Source organism: Fundulus heteroclitus, chromosome 16, assembly GCF_011125445.2.
Source record: "Fundulus heteroclitus isolate FHET01 chromosome 16, MU-UCD_Fhet_4.1, whole genome shotgun sequence".
In the NCBI taxonomy this organism is placed as follows: Eukaryota; Metazoa; Chordata; class Actinopteri; order Cyprinodontiformes; family Fundulidae; genus Fundulus; species Fundulus heteroclitus.
This window is the reverse complement of record NC_046376.1, coordinates 11,721,037-11,737,555: the sequence shown is the minus strand read 5'-3', so window position 1 is coordinate 11,737,555 and position 16,519 is coordinate 11,721,037. Positions and strand designations below refer to the sequence as shown.

Here is a 16,519-nt window from a genome sequence, read left to right as displayed (position 1 = left end):
TAAGGTGTTAACGCACATGGATGCTCTTGGTGAATTGATTTCATTAAATTCCCCAATGAGACAGTTTTATTTTGTTACATGTAGTTGAAGGTTCACTTTCTAACAAAATGCTACACATGTTTAAATTATGACACATGTGTTACGGCACAAAGCCCCAGAGCAGGTCAGGTCTCAAAAGAGAAACCTACAAACCAGCCTCACAAGATAAAGCCTCCCAGGGATGAGAGTGGGAAAACCACAGATGTACTCTTGTCCTTCTCCGATTATCCCCTCTAGTTTTCAATCTAGTGAGCACTGACTATATGCACATCATGCTCTCAGGGCAACCCACCCACACCCTCTATACTTATATGAGATTGAAGTCTTAACCCCCCACTTTTCCTTGCCTTATGCTCAGGGCAGCAGATGTACTTTGGGCCTTATTGTGCCTCCTGCTCTCACCCCAACGCCCTTAAACAACCCCGCTTACGCCTCGGGTCGGCTGCGCAACAATAGGAAGGGTCAAAGGCTCAGAGCTGTAAGAATTCTCATACACTAACTCACTCAGTCATGAATATGATTAAGTGCATGTGCTCACACACATTCATCATGGGGAGAAGGTTTGTTTTCAATCTATTGTTTTTTTTTTTTTTAGATTTGGTTAAAACATAGGAAAATAAAACCGATTAAAAGCAAGTTGGAATAAATGTAGAAACAAAATAAAACATGGGAAATATAGAAACTAAAAGCAAATATTAAAAACAGTTGGACTACAAAGTTGAACTCATGATGTTTCAGTCATGTCATGCTTTTAGGTTTGCTTTAAGGATTGAATATAATTCATTATTCCTAGAGGCTTTTATTTATTAAAACAGTTTAACTAGAACAGTCGAAGGCAATCCTAAACAAATTGGGTTTTTAATCTTGATTAAAAAGAAGTCAAGCTTTCAGCACTTTTACAGTTTTCTGGGCATTTGTTCCAGATAAGTGGAATATAAGAACTGAATGCTGTTTCTTCATGTTTGGTTCTGGTTCTGGTTCTGCAGAGCAGGCTGGACCCAGAAGACCTGAGTGGTCTGAAGGGTTGATACATTGATAACAAGTCTGTGATGTATTTAGGTGCTAAGCCATTCAGGGATTTATAGACTAACAGATGTATTTTAAAGTCTATTCTCTGAGATACAGGGAGCCAGTGTAAGGACTTTAGAACTGGGGTTATGTGCTCTACTTTCTTAGTCTTAGTGAGGACGCAGGCAGCAGCATTCTGGATCAGCTAGCGCTGTCTGATCGACTTTTTAGGCAGACCTGTGAAAACACCGTTGCAGTAATCTATTTGACTAAAAATCTTATGAGAGATTAAGTTGAGTTAAACAGCAGCTCAGTGGAAGAGTTCACTTTCGGGGAGAACTTGCCGGGTTTGAATTGGCCAACCGTGGCCATGGATGTGGGTGATAATGAGGACCAGCTCACATACTCAGTAGAGAATGAGTGGACCATGCCATATTCATTTAGTTGAATAAAACACTAAATGTTTCCAACAATCAATTAAAATTAAAAAGTTATTAATGATGATTATTTCAAATCAATCAGACATTTTAAATAATGAAAAATAACACCATTACGTGCCTTGGTGTTATCGGCAGATAAACTTTTATAGCTACATTGTGCTGCTGACCTGTCCAGCATTCAGAAAAAACAAACAGGGTAATAATAACTGGGCAAGGTCATGGCCTACTCATGTTTGAGATACCAAGCTTCCACTTGTGGGTTCTACAAAGCCTTTTGAAGTGATCTGCAAAAAGACAGTCTCTGGCTGACTTCAGATGAGTGTCTGCTCTGATTTGTGAAATGCCCACCAAAACATCTATTCGTCCCCATGTCTTCAGCCATGCATTTAAGTGTTCTCTTGCCTATAAAGTTATAAAAGTCTTGATTTTATCCTTTTATGCTGAGTAAGTCATTGCAACAGCTAACGCTATTCTGCTGTAATAGTACTCAATGATGAGGCTTTTAGAACGTACACAAAGCGAGCCTTCAGAAGTTAGAAGCGCTCCTTTTCTTTTACATTGTACCAGAAGAGTTCCTTTTAATTCTGTCCAATTAATGTTCACTCCCTAAAAAACTTATCTCTATGACTTCCATAAAAGGGACATTAACTAAGTCAAAGCTGAAAGCAGCCTATCAGCCGTGTGCAGCGCTTTTCAGCAGTGCTTTTAAGCAGATTACACGCTTTTGCCCGGCGCTAAGCATTAGGATGACTGTAACTCAGATGTGGTGAGAGAAAGCTACAACCTGGAGGTGTAACCATGGAGACATTTGCAGCTCATCTAACTGAAATAAGAGGTCAGAATGAGCAGGGAGTTGCATCCTCTAGGCCGCACAAGAAGAGGTTATTTCATTTTGTATGGGCAGGTCGATATGGGGGGGGCTACTCGTGACTTTTTGCATGCATCAGAAAGCGGCTGGAGACCCGGGGTTTCTGCAGCAAGCTGCACTGTTTTGAACATTGGAGTATGTGCTTTTTTGTGCTTCCCCTGTGCCACGGAGGAGAGCAGATATTCTTGGCAGTAATTACACATATGCACACCACCCGCTGCCTTACGATCGCTAACTGCTAGTGACCTAAGCCCAGCGCTGCGGCGGCCATCCTCACTAATGGGCTATCAGAGATGGAGAACACTGACAGGGGAGAAGAAAGATTGGAGGATGGATTGAGGAGGAAAAAAAGATATACTTGACAGTTCACCTTCAAATAAGTAGCTTTAACGCTTCCGTTGCTGACTTTCAAGAGATAGTTCAGTTTATCACATTCATCTTAAAAATCCTCAGAGATATAGGAAGTTACTACTTTTCCTTTACCTCTTAAATAGTCAGATTGAGCTTTTCTAGTAAAGTAAAACCAGTGCTGCTCTAGGACGTGCTCAGGTTGAACTGCTTTTCTTAAAAAAGGTGCTAAGAACCAATAACTATTCCACAATGATTGAATCTTACCCTCTCATATTTGGCATTTTTTATTGGATCACAGTACAGGCAGACATGCTAACTTGACAAACAATAATGTGTCTCTCAGTGTGGCCGTAATCATGTGGAGCCATGTCACCTGTCTGATTTAAAATCTATTTGAAATATGCTGTGAGTGTTTTTTGGGAGTATGTTATAAGACAGACAGGATTTCTGAACATTAACTGTGACCAGAAATGACATAGCTGACAGGAGTTACACGTCAGCTAGTGATCCTACAAAGAACATGCTGAATACGACTGAAAATAGCTATGCAAATGTAGTTTTATATGGTGAAATAAGAATTTTACTGACACAAGTGGCATTACTAAAGTAATAAAGATAAGAAACTCTAAGTTCATGCAAATAAAATGTCGATTTGTTCTCCTGTTATGCTTTAAGCCGTATATAAAATCAGTTACATTAACTCGCAATATTTTAGATTTTGGCCACCTTAACTTTTGCCCAGCATACAGTTGGTGCTGGTGTAGTAATGGCCTTTTGGAGGGGGGAAATTAGGTTTAAGAGGTAGAAACAAAATAAATGCTATGCGCGCACAGAAGGCAAACCTTTTAATTTGTTGCTGGAAAATAGTGAACATTACATTCACAAATTGTAACTTAAAATGCAGTCCCAATAGTTAGAACTATTGGACAGCTCTTCTGTGTACACAAATAATAAATGTAGCAACATCTTTTTTTTTTCAATCATTTCCATTAAACTAAGTGTAACTAAAAACATTCCAAAATTCAAGTTTCTGAATGGAAACATGATGTTTTTTTCTGCCACAAGCAGCAATAAAGAAAATGTTAAACCTGACATCAGCAATATAAAATTAAGGGGGGGGGATTATATATATATATATATATATATATATATACACATGTTAAAAAGTAAGTATACATTGGCCGATATCGATGGTAATATAGATTTATTATGCATCTCTAGTGTACAAACTAAAGTGAAACTAACAGTATATTATTCTATGTTAGTTTGATTTTGAGCAAATACATCCCAAGAGTGAAAGACTGTAAGCCTTTGGTCAAAATAAATCCTCTCAAATGTGTGACTTTAAAGTTTTCAAGAAACACAAATACATTTCAAACTATCGCAAGCATCCAGCGAAGCAAACAAACCCAGCGATGTCATTATAACTGGGCCCAGCTGCTCTTGTGTTAACATTTCTGCTGGGAACAGAAACATTTATCACATTTGTGGAGTTGGTCCTTAACCCAATGTGCATTTTCATTATTTAAACAAATCTGCAGCCATGTTTGTGCCTCAGTGCTGGCAGGGTTACTCCACAATACCAACACAAATGTGTTGATACTTCAAGTACAATCTTTTGTATCAGTTGGTGAATAGAAAACGAAGGACAGATCCTGTCTGTCCCAAATTTATGAAATCCATGCAGGGATGCTAAAAAGAAAGCAAGCCCCATGACAATTACAATTTATTTTAGAAATAGTCTTGTCCCTCACAGGTATAAAATTGCTTTCATCTAATCTGAAGTGTACAAAAGCACACACCACAGAGTCCACCATGTCATTATTTATTCAACAAAGATGAACCTAAAATGGAAAAGTTTGTGAAAAATTAAGCACAGCTCAAAAACACTTGCTTTTACGATGAAAACAATCGAGTTGTTTTACTTAAAAAGAAGTAATCGTAACTGAGCTGGTAAAGGAAAAGTATTGGATAACTGATCAACTGCATGGCAACCATGAATCTTATTAAATTGCATGGCAACACATCCGTCCCTTGAGCACACTGATGAAGCTGAAGCAACAGATTAGCACTATAATCAGTTCAGCAGTTAAATCGATTTCATTAATGTGAAAAAGGCATAAACGTGCTTTAGAAAAATATTGCTGCGTCCACGAGGATACTGAAATGCTGCCATGCCTTTAGATGTATCCATCCTTTGGTCCATTTTCAGAGAATTGAAAACAGTAGGAGCTGTGAAGTATGAGCCGCTCAGTCTCCACCACTTCCCTTTGGCTTCTAGAGACCGCCTGCCATGTCTAGGCCAGGAGGAAGTAAGTATGGCTGAATCCGAAATCGTCTAATTATAGCTAATAGCTGCTGTTCCTTGACCTTTCATTGGGTCAACAGGAAGAACTCTAACGTAGGGAGGAAAGGAGCTTCAGACTGCTGTGTCGATTTCAAACAGCCTTTATCTCATATGTCATTATGTGACGGAGCGCAGATGGATGATTCTAGTCAAATCCGGGCCTACAGCCTTCCGAACATGAACTACAAAAACGAGGAAAAAGAGGGGCCTTTGTAGGATGAAATAGGATATGTAAGCACACAGATAACGAGTTCTGCCCTAAAAATTGAATCATTGAATCAAATCATTGCTGATTTTTAATCATTTATGTGGGACAGCAACAGAAAAGAACACATCTTTCGCCTGTGCCGTTTGCGCAACCAGAGCCGCAGCTGGCCCAGGAGCAGTGTGAGTCTCAGTTTGCAAAAAACTGTTGCCTTGCAGCAAGCAAGGTCTTTCTGCATGGGGTTTGAAGGTTCTCCCCAATGTGAGTTATCTCTGGGTACTTTATCTTCTTTTTACAGTAAAAAATACCAAAACATTACCTGTTAGGTTAATTGGTTGATCGAGATTATGAATTTGAGCATGCTTGGTCATCTGGCGCGTGTGTTGCCCGGTAATGGACTGGCCCACTGTTGATAGCTTTGTTATAAAGACTCTGTAAATAGTTTAGACTAATTTAATCCAGGTTTGACAAATCCAAAAATTGTGTGCGTGCGTGTTTGTCAGGGTCTTTTTTTTATTTTGTATAGGGGCAACATCTCTTTCTGGTCAGGGGTATGAAACTGAAAGAAATCAAAATTTTTGCTGCTCTGCCCGTTATAGAGTAAAACTGGGAATTTAACAAGCTAAAGTTAGCTGGTTAATTAGTCAGACTTCCTGCATGAGTATCAAGCCGCCAGTCAAAGGCCTAAGAGACACTCAACTATAGTTTTAAAACAGCACAACCTAAGGAAATTACGGTAGGGGAAGGAGGGTTTAGCACTACTCTATGCTTCACATAAGCAGAGAAAACTCACGTTAACACCCTATATGGCAGGGGTGACAAACTCGTTTCTATATTGAGCCGCTTTGGCATCATGAAGTCATTAAAAGGGACGGTTGCGCCTGTATAAATGATACTTTTAAACTCATAATTTCACTTCAGTTCACATAGATATGTATATATAAAAAAAGAACAGTAACATAAAAGTAACACCCTTAGACCCAGTTCATACATTTTATTTGCAAAATTAGTTGGTATTGTGGTGGGTTACTCTTTAAACTCATCATTGTGCATCACTTTTTCTCTTTTTGGACATTTCTGGGTTGTTTTAATGTGTTGTGGGAAAGCTCTAGTGGCAGGATGCTGTTACTACACAGTAATCATAAGCTACATGAGGCACAGCTTTAGCCACTTTATACAATTTAAATGGATATATGCCTATGCTTTATGACATGATATGCTTGTTTGGCTCTTGAGGGCCGGATAAATTGACTTGACGGGCTGGATTTGGCCCGCGGGCCTTGAGTTTGACACAAAAAGGAGTTAAACCACTGGAACCCAAATCCAATTTATTGATAAAGTACATTTAAAAACAACAGATTGTTGACCGAAGTGCTCTACATGTCATTAACACAACTAATAAAAATTAAATAAAACAGACATAAAAACAAAGTACACAGCTGACTCCTGGGGGGAAAACAAACAACTCAAACTATGTTTAAGACCAAGGAACAAAGGTGAGTCTTTAAAAAATGATTTAAAAGAAGACAGTGAAGGTGCCTGCCTAACTGCCTATCACCTCTAAAGTGGAGAACGTTTTTTTTTGCCATTTTGAAACCTTCGCTATTTAAAACTTTGTATATCTCGATGCTGGGACCTTGCCCATGCAGCAGAAGGTGCGATCAATCCAGGAGAAAAACATCACAATGCCATTTCCCCCCGAAGATGCCGTTGTTTTTGCAGGAGAAAGCCCTGGCCAAGACACAAAGCTCAGTCGGTTTGCAGCCCCAGCGCATTAATCAATACACCTTTTAGCCGAACATTTTAAGCCTATTTGTAACGGTGACAAAATGGCAAATTGCTCATAAAACATGGATGGGAACTCTTGATCCATCTGCCAGATGACTTCCTGCTGGAGCTAAGTTCCTGACGTCGAATTAGCAGAATGCCACGCACCTTTAATCATCGGCGACGGAGTAGACACTGTGCATGTCATAGTTTGTAAGTTAAAAGAGTAAAAACCTGGGGATGCTACAGCTCTTCCCCAACCTTGTGCTTTTTGTTTACTGATTAATGTGTCACGCAGACGCTGTTCTTCTGTAGACGGGAGTGTCAGTCTTTTCTTCTAGGTATGCATCACAAACAGGTTTCGTTTAGGCAGTTGTTGCCTCAGGCTGGTTAGGCAAAGAGCAGCAACCACTTTTAAGGCCTACGCTCGGTGCGCACGTTCGCGCTTTTGAACCGGAGTTGAAAGGGTTTCGTCATCCATCCCTCCAGGATGCTGAAGAAAGAAAACTAAAGGTGGATTTATAGTCTGTGTTTATATCGTGCGGGTCCAAACACCCCTAACCGAGCTTGGTTCGAGTGGAATCAATGAAAACGTTGCTGTTGTTTTCCCCCGTTTGCCACAAATCCATTTCAGACGGGCCAATCGGAGCGGCTGTATGGAGAATGTAATACAGGCTACTGTGTTCAGTATTGTCGTTACTTAGATTATATCAGATCTTGAAGCACTTTCTGAGCATCCCCCTGCTCCAGCAAGCTGCGTGCTTGAGAGGAGAGTGTCTGTTGATTTTATTTCTGCTCTGTGGGTTTAGTTCACTCATTGTCCATTAAAGATTAATCAAGTGTAAAGTGTTAAGGATCGCAAAGCCCACTGACCTCAGCGTGTTTTTATAGGCCGCTGGATGTCCTGACGCTCCACTGCGCTAAGAATGTGGAGCTTTAGGAGCATAAAGTCCCCGGGAATGTTGGAAAGTCGGATACGAGAGGAGAGAGGCACATCCATGCCTGACTAATTGTAAGCGATCGCGGGCATTAGGAATGGCGTAACACACTCGTAGTGTCTTGTTGCTATCTCGTGAGTCAAATGCAATTACAGGGAAAATTTTGCAATGGGAAGATTAAAAACAACTTCACCCGTGGATAACTCATTAGATCAGATTCAGAGAGGAAATGCTGTGGCATTAAGAAACAAACATTCAAAATCAAATAAAAAAAAAAGTGCGATGGACACAAAGTCTGAGTCATAGGTTAAAAGTTTATGTTAGAAAGTAGTACTAAAGAGGTTTGCAGAAGAAGAAAGAGAAGCTAGATTCTTGTAGACTGCGTCTTCAGAGCACCAGCCCTGCATGACTAAACAGAGCGCAAGAGTTTCAAGTGAAAATCAAGTTAGGCATAAATGAGGCAGCTGGAAGTAAAGCTAAAACACATGAGCATACTGCATACAGCAGAGACTTCAGGAAAATCCGACACTGCCAAAACGTGGACATCTAAGAGGCAGCATTCCTACCTCTTCCAGGGGTTTCACACCCACGACAGCTCTACAGAGGGGCTATTTCCCAGACCCTCTCACCATACTGGGAGCAGGTTAAGTGCAATAATACCTCAGGCACAGTAAAAACCCAGACAGGCTGGCTAGTGGGGCCTGGGAGTGTTTGACAGTAATCACCAATGGGTGTCAGACACGTTAACGCCAAGCGGCATTAACATCTTGACTGCTTGACAGCTTGAGTTGCTTAAAGAGTTTCTTAAATAGACAAAGACAAGTGTTTTGGTGAAACGGGGTTCCCCGTTCATCCCTATGTAATAGCTCACCGACGTTCTCATAAAGCATGAGTTCATAATATTTCCTTTAGCTCTTTAGCTCTGCAGAGGGCTTCAGGGTCAGACAAGAACACACACCTAAAACTTAGAATTCCTGCAAAAAATCCAGATCCGTTTACGTGCAAAAACATCCACCTCAAGCAGATGCAAAGCTCAGCATTCCTGCCCGGCTCTGACCTCGAGGAAGTGTTGGGTTTAATGAAACCAAACTAATCAATGGCTAACTTCCATGCAGCAACAACGGATACCGGCAATACTACATAACCCCACAAGAGAAATGTGAGTCGGGTCCAGCGCAATAGCCTGGCCTCAAGCAGTGATCAATAATGTTTTGTGGACAGAGGCAGAATGCAGAAGTCTGACTTTGGGAGCAATTAAATAGGAGACGATTCTTCATGTGAGAGCTAAGGAGAAGAAGTCAGATTTATATTTACAATTAAAAAGAGTGTGGATTTGGTATAGCAGGTGGAAAGTACACCAACACAAACTTCTCGTTAACATGAAAATGTCAAATGGGCTGTAGCTGTACCAGCAGACAGAAAATAAGTAGAAAATCTTCAGTCAGACGTTTCAAGCTTTTATAAAGCTTTGCTTATATTAATTTTAGCCCTTCCGATCTCTCTTTAATAGCTATAATTAACAGCTTGCTAAATATTTTTCTGGCCTTCCTGACATAAGTGTTCATTACTCACTTCTTTATGCTACAATGGCAACCTCCCACCATGTGTCAGAGAACAGTCATTGTAAAACAGGGTTGGGTGTTATTTTCTGGTAAAGTGCCCAGATCTCACCTGGCAGAATGGGATTAGATTTTCGTATTTGCTGATTATAAAGCCGAGAAAACGAAAATTACATATGGAGTACCTCATGGGTCGGTTATTGGGCCTCACTTATTCAGTATCTTGTGCTCCGCAAAGCTCAGATTCTGGAGTACCACAATATCTTTTTATGTGCGTGTCACGACATAATCACAGTGCGGTACAGTCTCTGAGTCAGTGTGTCAACAATGCCTGTGAGCAAACTACAATCTAAAAAGTATTGCCACATTTAAGGTTTTCCTATGAAAACCTAACCTGACCCTAGCCAAATGAATTTCGCTCCGCCTAGCTCCACTCATCCATCTGGAACAGATCCATAGGAATAGCGTTTCACAAGGCTGGGCCTTATCAAAAATCCTTGCATATGATTGGATAAGCCACTTGTCTGTCATCTTTATCGGCGTGCTATTTCAACCACTCACACCGAAGATAACCCGTGACGCTGATAAGAGTGACGCAGGAAAAAACAAAACTTGCCAAATCCGGTCGGGAGAAGGGCGAAAACATCGTTTCCACCAACAAAAGCCTTCAGAGGCGTTCTCTGATGTTCTTTTAATGAAACAATATTAAGTAGATTGGACAACATGGAAGAAATAGCAGCATCAATGCTAACGCTTGCTTCCTCCATGCGAGCCACCATTGTTGTCTGAATCAAAACAGTCTCACGGTCGCTTCTCCACTACGTCACATCTATGAAACTCCAGTCCTGCATCCTGATTGGCTGGACAATAAAATTAGTTGGAGAAATCACTCTCTATGGAAGAGGTCCCAGATGGATGTTAGTGAAGCTAAGCGGAGCTAAGCGGAACGCAATTCATCTGGCTCGTCAGGTTAATGAAAACCCAGAAAGACTAGCAATTTTTATTTTATTTTAAATGGGCTAGATTATTTTTTTATCTCTGTAAAAAAATTTATATGACAGTTGCTTGTCCAAAATGCTGCCAAAAGAGTCCCTAAATGATTTTAGATTCAGATACTTTCAGAGTTTTAGGTCTGATATGAACAATAGCAGAACCATGATTGATCTGCTAGACCTCTGAGGTCACCAGACTCCCAGGAACAGACATTTTTTGGTAGCATTTAAATTGTATTGTTCGTTTAATTTACTGTAGGTCTTCTTTTTGATATAGTTCTTTACTTTAGCACTTTACTTCTGAACCTCTGAATGTGAAGTGTTTCCATTTAGCAGCCTCAAAGTGCAGCCAACTGCCTCAATAATACAGCTTCCTATAATATAGCACCTTAAAAGCTCGTAAGCGTCCTCTGACATTCTTTTTAAATACCTGACCAATAATGAAAATAGCTAATTGTGAGCATTGTTCGCTCAGTAATAGAGTGTTGTTGTCAATGTGACTTGTTAATGTTTCAGTCTTGGATTTTTTTTTGACAAAAATGAGCCAGAAGGGCACGGTTTAGATGTCTCAAGAAAAATTAATTAAAATGTTTTTGTTTAACTGTATTACAAGCATTTCCCACATTTTTAACTAATAAAACAATTTAAGGCTGGGCAATATTTTGAGATTTTAAAAATAATGAGATTTTTTAAAAAGAGATATAAGACAAGACTATATAATTTATATTGAGATGGTCTATGTGGCTTTACAACTATACATTTATGTACTCCTGTAGGTTATTTTTCAGTCGTTTCTCATATTTATCTACAGCTGTTTGTTAAAAAAATGTGCCTGAAAGACATTTGGGATAAAGCTTTGATTCAGAGATGCCTTTTTATAATTACTTTATGAAAAGAAAAACAGATTAAGATAAATATTGTATATCGGCATTTAGCCTAAAAATGTCAAGATATTATTTTGGTCCATCTTGCCCAGCCCTAGTCTAAAGGCGAAGAACCGATAGAAATATAAATCAGTATCTAAATGATCAATGCTGGACGATGGACCACTTTCTACACATGAAAGCCTTTTTCATCTAAGTGTGAGCCAATTATTCCTTTTTGTTGGGAGAAAATATGAACATCTGTGTTTGCGTTGAATCAGTGAATAATGGCGCTCTGCACAAAATAAAAAAAAACTACTGAGGACACACACAAAGCAGCGCAAAGGCAAACACGCACACACACGGGTTTGCCCTGTGGGCTGGGTGACGTCATGTTTGTTGTGAATTAGGCGTCTCCTCACTGAAGATTAAAGCCTGAAATCACCAGAGGTGGTTTGTTGGGGGGGTTTCAAGGATGGACAGAAGCACAATATTTCCTCCGCATCATTAACTTCTTACAGCTGAGAGATAAGCAACTCTAAATTGTGGCCCCCGGGCCCTGGAGGGCTTCAACCCCCCTGAGTGACAAGCTCAAGCTGATTTACTCTCTGGGTCGAGGCTCGGTTCAAGGAAAAAATAACATTCCTTCATGACACACACACACACATACACACAAAAATAAAAATAAAATCTCTCTCATCATTTCTCCATGGGAATATGGCTTCAGGTTTGGGAATGTTTATGTTAAAAGAAATAAAAAACTAGAGAATTCCCTCTGGGAAGATCTTATAGAAGTGCTCCTGTCCCCTGTCCTGGCTGACAGGAGCTGATTTGGCCCGAGACGGTTTTGACACGCAAAGTCTCAGTAGCTCAAAGCTGTAACTCCATCCGCACTGACAGGAGCAGGACACAGTCTGACCAGTGCTTCTGGCTGCCGGACGGGGAAATCTACCGGCAAGAACCGGTTACTTCAAACCTCAACCGCTCAAGTTGCTCCAGCTTTCCACAGTACTTTCCCACTGATGTCACCCGCAGTTGTTATTTTAATGAGTGGTGAATCTTTTTGTTGTGGTGGGAGTGCCCCTAAAACAAGATCTGGTGACTAAAAGCATCAGCTGAAACTCTCATTAAATGAACCTGAAAGTTGCATCTGCGCCTTCGCTCCCCTGAGTCAACAGAGAGCAGAGCCACCTTCCTCTGCAGTTACAGCTGCAGGACTTTGGGTGTGTGTCTCTGCCTGCTTTGCAGATCTAGAGGCTGATATATTTGCTCAATCAACTCTGTAGGGTTCAAAAATAAGTGAAGCCGGCCTGACTCGCTGTTCCCTCAACATTGTTGACAACACAAGTTGTCCAGATGATTCGTCCAAGAAAATCCATGGAGCATTTAAAAATGTTTTAGTGAGTAGTTTAAAAAAAAGGTGCCAAACATACATAGAAAGGTAAAAAAATATATATATATATATTTGGCTCCACTCTGTGAGCTACACAACAACGAACTCCTATGATGCATCATCCTTAAAAGTGACACGTATGGAGCCTTAAACCAAAGAAATAATGAAAATTATGACAAAATAACCCCAATAGCTAAATATACAAATTCCCAAAATTAATATGAATTACCAATAAGTTTGAGAAAAGTAAATTTAGCAAGAAAAACAAACCCAAAACATTAACAATGCATACCAAGAAAATCACAAAATATAAATTCAGGCTCCTACAAACTCTTAAAAATTGCTAAAGCTCGCTCAAATTGGATGAAGAGGGTCTTCTCAAGACGGACTCTCAAATAGATTTACATCTGGACTTTGACTAGGCCCTTCTAACACATGGATATCCTTTGGCGTTACCCATCCCATTGTAGCAACGGTTGAATGTCAAGGTATATCATCCTGTTGGAGGGTGGATCTCCCCTGCGGTTCAAAGCGTTTTGCAGCTGTTGTCAGATTTTCTTGGAGGATTTGATTTGGTCATTAACTCTGACCACCTTCCCTGCTGAAGAGGCATCCCCACATCGTGACCCCGACCACCGTGTTTCAGTCTGGGCTCCATGTGCTTAGGTTGAAATGCGCCATAGGTTTTCTGCCTCAAACTGACATGTTCGTCTCACTGACCAGAGCACATTTTTTCCACATGGTTCAGTCTTCATATAGTTGTTGACCCATCATCCCATTCCTGAGTTACCATGTGCCTCTGTGCCTTTCGGTTTAGGTGGCCTGCCCTGTTCTGAAAGGTTTACGGACGTCACGGCTAATTTAATACTGAAAATAAATATCTATTTCCTAATTAGGACGATTTATGATTTCAATTGTTAGGACTGGACTTTGATTTGTTCATTTGTGAAGAAAAAATGGAGGATTTTTGCGAGGCACTGTGAAGCAGCAGATGATAAACCACATGTTTGACCCAAACATCTGGCAAAACCTGCGTTCATCTAAATCGGATGAAGACATTTAAACAGTTAGAGCAATTACTGGTCCCTTCAGGGCCATCCTGTCTGAATTATCCATGCCTTCTCCCTCTTTTCTTGTCTCCTCCCTCCCCCCCGAGTCGCCTGACCCTCAGCCGGAGCATGGGAAGAGTCAGCCACACACGGTGGCCTGCCCGGGAAGGAATGCAAACACAAGACACACAGAAGCAGGGCTGGCAACCGAAGTCTCCTCGAAAAGAAAACAATCATAAAAAACCAGATGCCTCAAAAGTAGAGACGAGAGAAAGAAAAAAGAAACATGTGAAGCCGGCCGGGTCAAAGCAATTTGTCAGAGAGATGACTAGTGTGAAAGTCGGAGAGGGGGAGATGGAGGCAGACCTCTCACGGTCTCAGCCTGGGACCGGCAGGCAGCATGGCAGGGTTTGATGTCAGCAGCAGCGTCGTCTGAGAGCTGCCGCATACAGATTTATAAAGCTGTCTTACCTGACGTGTCCCACATATTCAGCTCAGTCCGGTGCTTGTCTATCTCAAAACTGGCTGTGTAGTTTTCAAACACAGTGGGCACGTAGTTCTGGAAGCACAAGATTCTCTTTTAGTAACGTGGAGCACAATAAAGCTTCTTTCACAAAGACATTGAAAAATGCCTGTCAAAACACACCAGTGAGCAATTCAACGCATTTGCTGTTCAATTTACTCTGATTTGACACTTTGGCCAAGGCAATCAACTTGTTTATAAAAAAATAAAATAAAAAAAGATGAAGATCATGTCTTATTGTGTGTGCGTGTTGGATGTATTTATGTGCATTCTGAGCCGGTGTCTGCATAACCAAAAATGTCATTATGGTAACACAACAGAGGCAATAAAGCTTCCTGACGCTTGATTCTCGATTCTTTCATGACTTTCCAAGTCATACACATACAAAGACAAATTCAGATTCAGCTACATGCCGTTTGATGGCTTTTATATTTCAACAGTCAAATTCAGTAAAACATGTAACTACAATTGCTGAAAAGTTCTCTAACGAATATATGATTTGAAGGATAACGCTGGGTGTAACATAATGTCAGGAAAGAGGCAATTTTATACTGGTTCTATGGTTTTCTTTGCATCCCCCTGTCTGTGTCCGCACTTCTTTGTCTCTCTGTTGTGCAGGTGGATCTAACCTGCTCAATCAGACCTGATGTTGCGCTCTGCTTTTTTCTTTTTCATCTGTATGTCAATCACTTTGAAAATAATAGGAAAAGTTGAAGTTCAGACTTTTCCCTACACCCACCTCTGGGTAGCAGTCCTTGGCAAAGACGTGCAGGAGCGCCGTTTTCCCGCACTGAGTATCCCCGACCACCACAATCTTGCAACGGCTGCTGCCTATGCTGTCCATGGTTAGTCCGTCAGAGGTGGATTCTTGACACGGCGAGCGCCTGCATCCAGCATCCGACAAAACGCGCACGGGAGTCGAACAGCGTAGAATAGAAACGAGCGGTTTCTTGCGCAGGAGCGGTGCGCCTTTTTAATCCAGAGTCTCCGCTCCTCTGTGCGCAGTCCTGTGGTTCCCGCTGACGGACCGTGTCTAAACTGGCCGGTGCCGAAACCAGGAGCAAGACGCGCACAGCCTCCACTGGAAACTCCGGTACTTGACTGACCACGCCTTCCCGATATTGCCGTCTGACACACGGGGATGTAGCATTTACAGAGAATTAGGAGTCTGACAATGAATTAAAGAACCACGAGTTATTTTTTTAATGAATCAAAAATGGGTCTTTCATAAAGTTACAAACAAATCAACTGTTTGCTCCCTGGTGATGTGCGCTAAAACAACGGTCATTATGAAAAGATTTTAGATCTTTACGAGCATTAAATATAGTTTATATTCCAGAATCCACATGTTTAATCTACATATTAGGAAACAACTTTGTTGGATGTTTTGCAAATAATAATAATAATAATAATAATAATAATAATAATAATAATAATAATAATAATAATAATAATAATAATATATTTAATCTTCATCATCTTCTCCTTCTGCTTGTTCTTCTACTACTTCTTCTTCGTTTATCTGGCTCGTCCAGCTGTTCCTAGATCTCAATGAAGTAGTTAGAGCTAACATGATTGTTTTTTGGCCTTAGCTTTTCGTTTAGCAGATGCAACTTTAAGTAGCCCATGATACGTTTTTCTGAATGAGTGACGCTGCAACTCATTGCCATTGTTGAGTCATTCCTTCTGGCCTGCAGAGCGGCAGCGCCCTCCAGTGGTGACTGACTGCTACAGTTGATCAAAACTTGAAACGGATTTGAAAGTGCGTTATGGTAAGGAATCGATTAATAAAAACTACTCATTTGAAAACTCATACATTAATTAACATGCCAACAACTCAAGCAGCTCACACAAATTGTCATGCCATATCCAACCCTTTCATAAGAATTTAGTCAAAACAAAAAAATAAACGGCTGTCATACATTAAAATAAGAAGCGCTCAATTTAACTCCTGGAAGTGTAATGTATTAGATGGTGAAAAGCAACAGTTTCCATAGCCTGGCTAGGTTTTGATTTCTAATTATTTGAATTAAAATTAATAAGTTGTATTACTGGAAGGCAATCTCTCCAAAGATAAGATAAGATAAGATAAGATAGGCTTTATTGATCTCACGTTGCAGATACCACAACAACGTAAAAGGAGTATCAATTTTAAAAAGAATCTATTTTGTTTTCTT

The 16,519-nt window shown here is 40.5% G+C and overlaps 1 protein-coding gene across 1 annotated transcript in view; it reads right to left on the bottom strand.

The window, feature by feature from the left end:
• Window positions 1-15,452, bottom strand: part of rnd2 (Rho family GTPase 2) — a 41,517-nt gene extending 26,065 nt beyond the window's left edge. The window contains exons 1-2 of the mRNA XM_012871967.3: window positions 15,082-15,452; window positions 14,291-14,378 (exon numbers count right to left, since the gene is read on the bottom strand). Of these exons, the coding sequence (XP_012727421.1) occupies window positions 14,291-14,378; window positions 15,082-15,186 (193 nt within the window). The 5' untranslated portion in view covers window positions 15,187-15,452. The remainder of the gene's footprint in view (window positions 1-14,290; window positions 14,379-15,081) is intronic.
• Window positions 15,453-16,519: the final 1,067 nt, after the last annotated feature.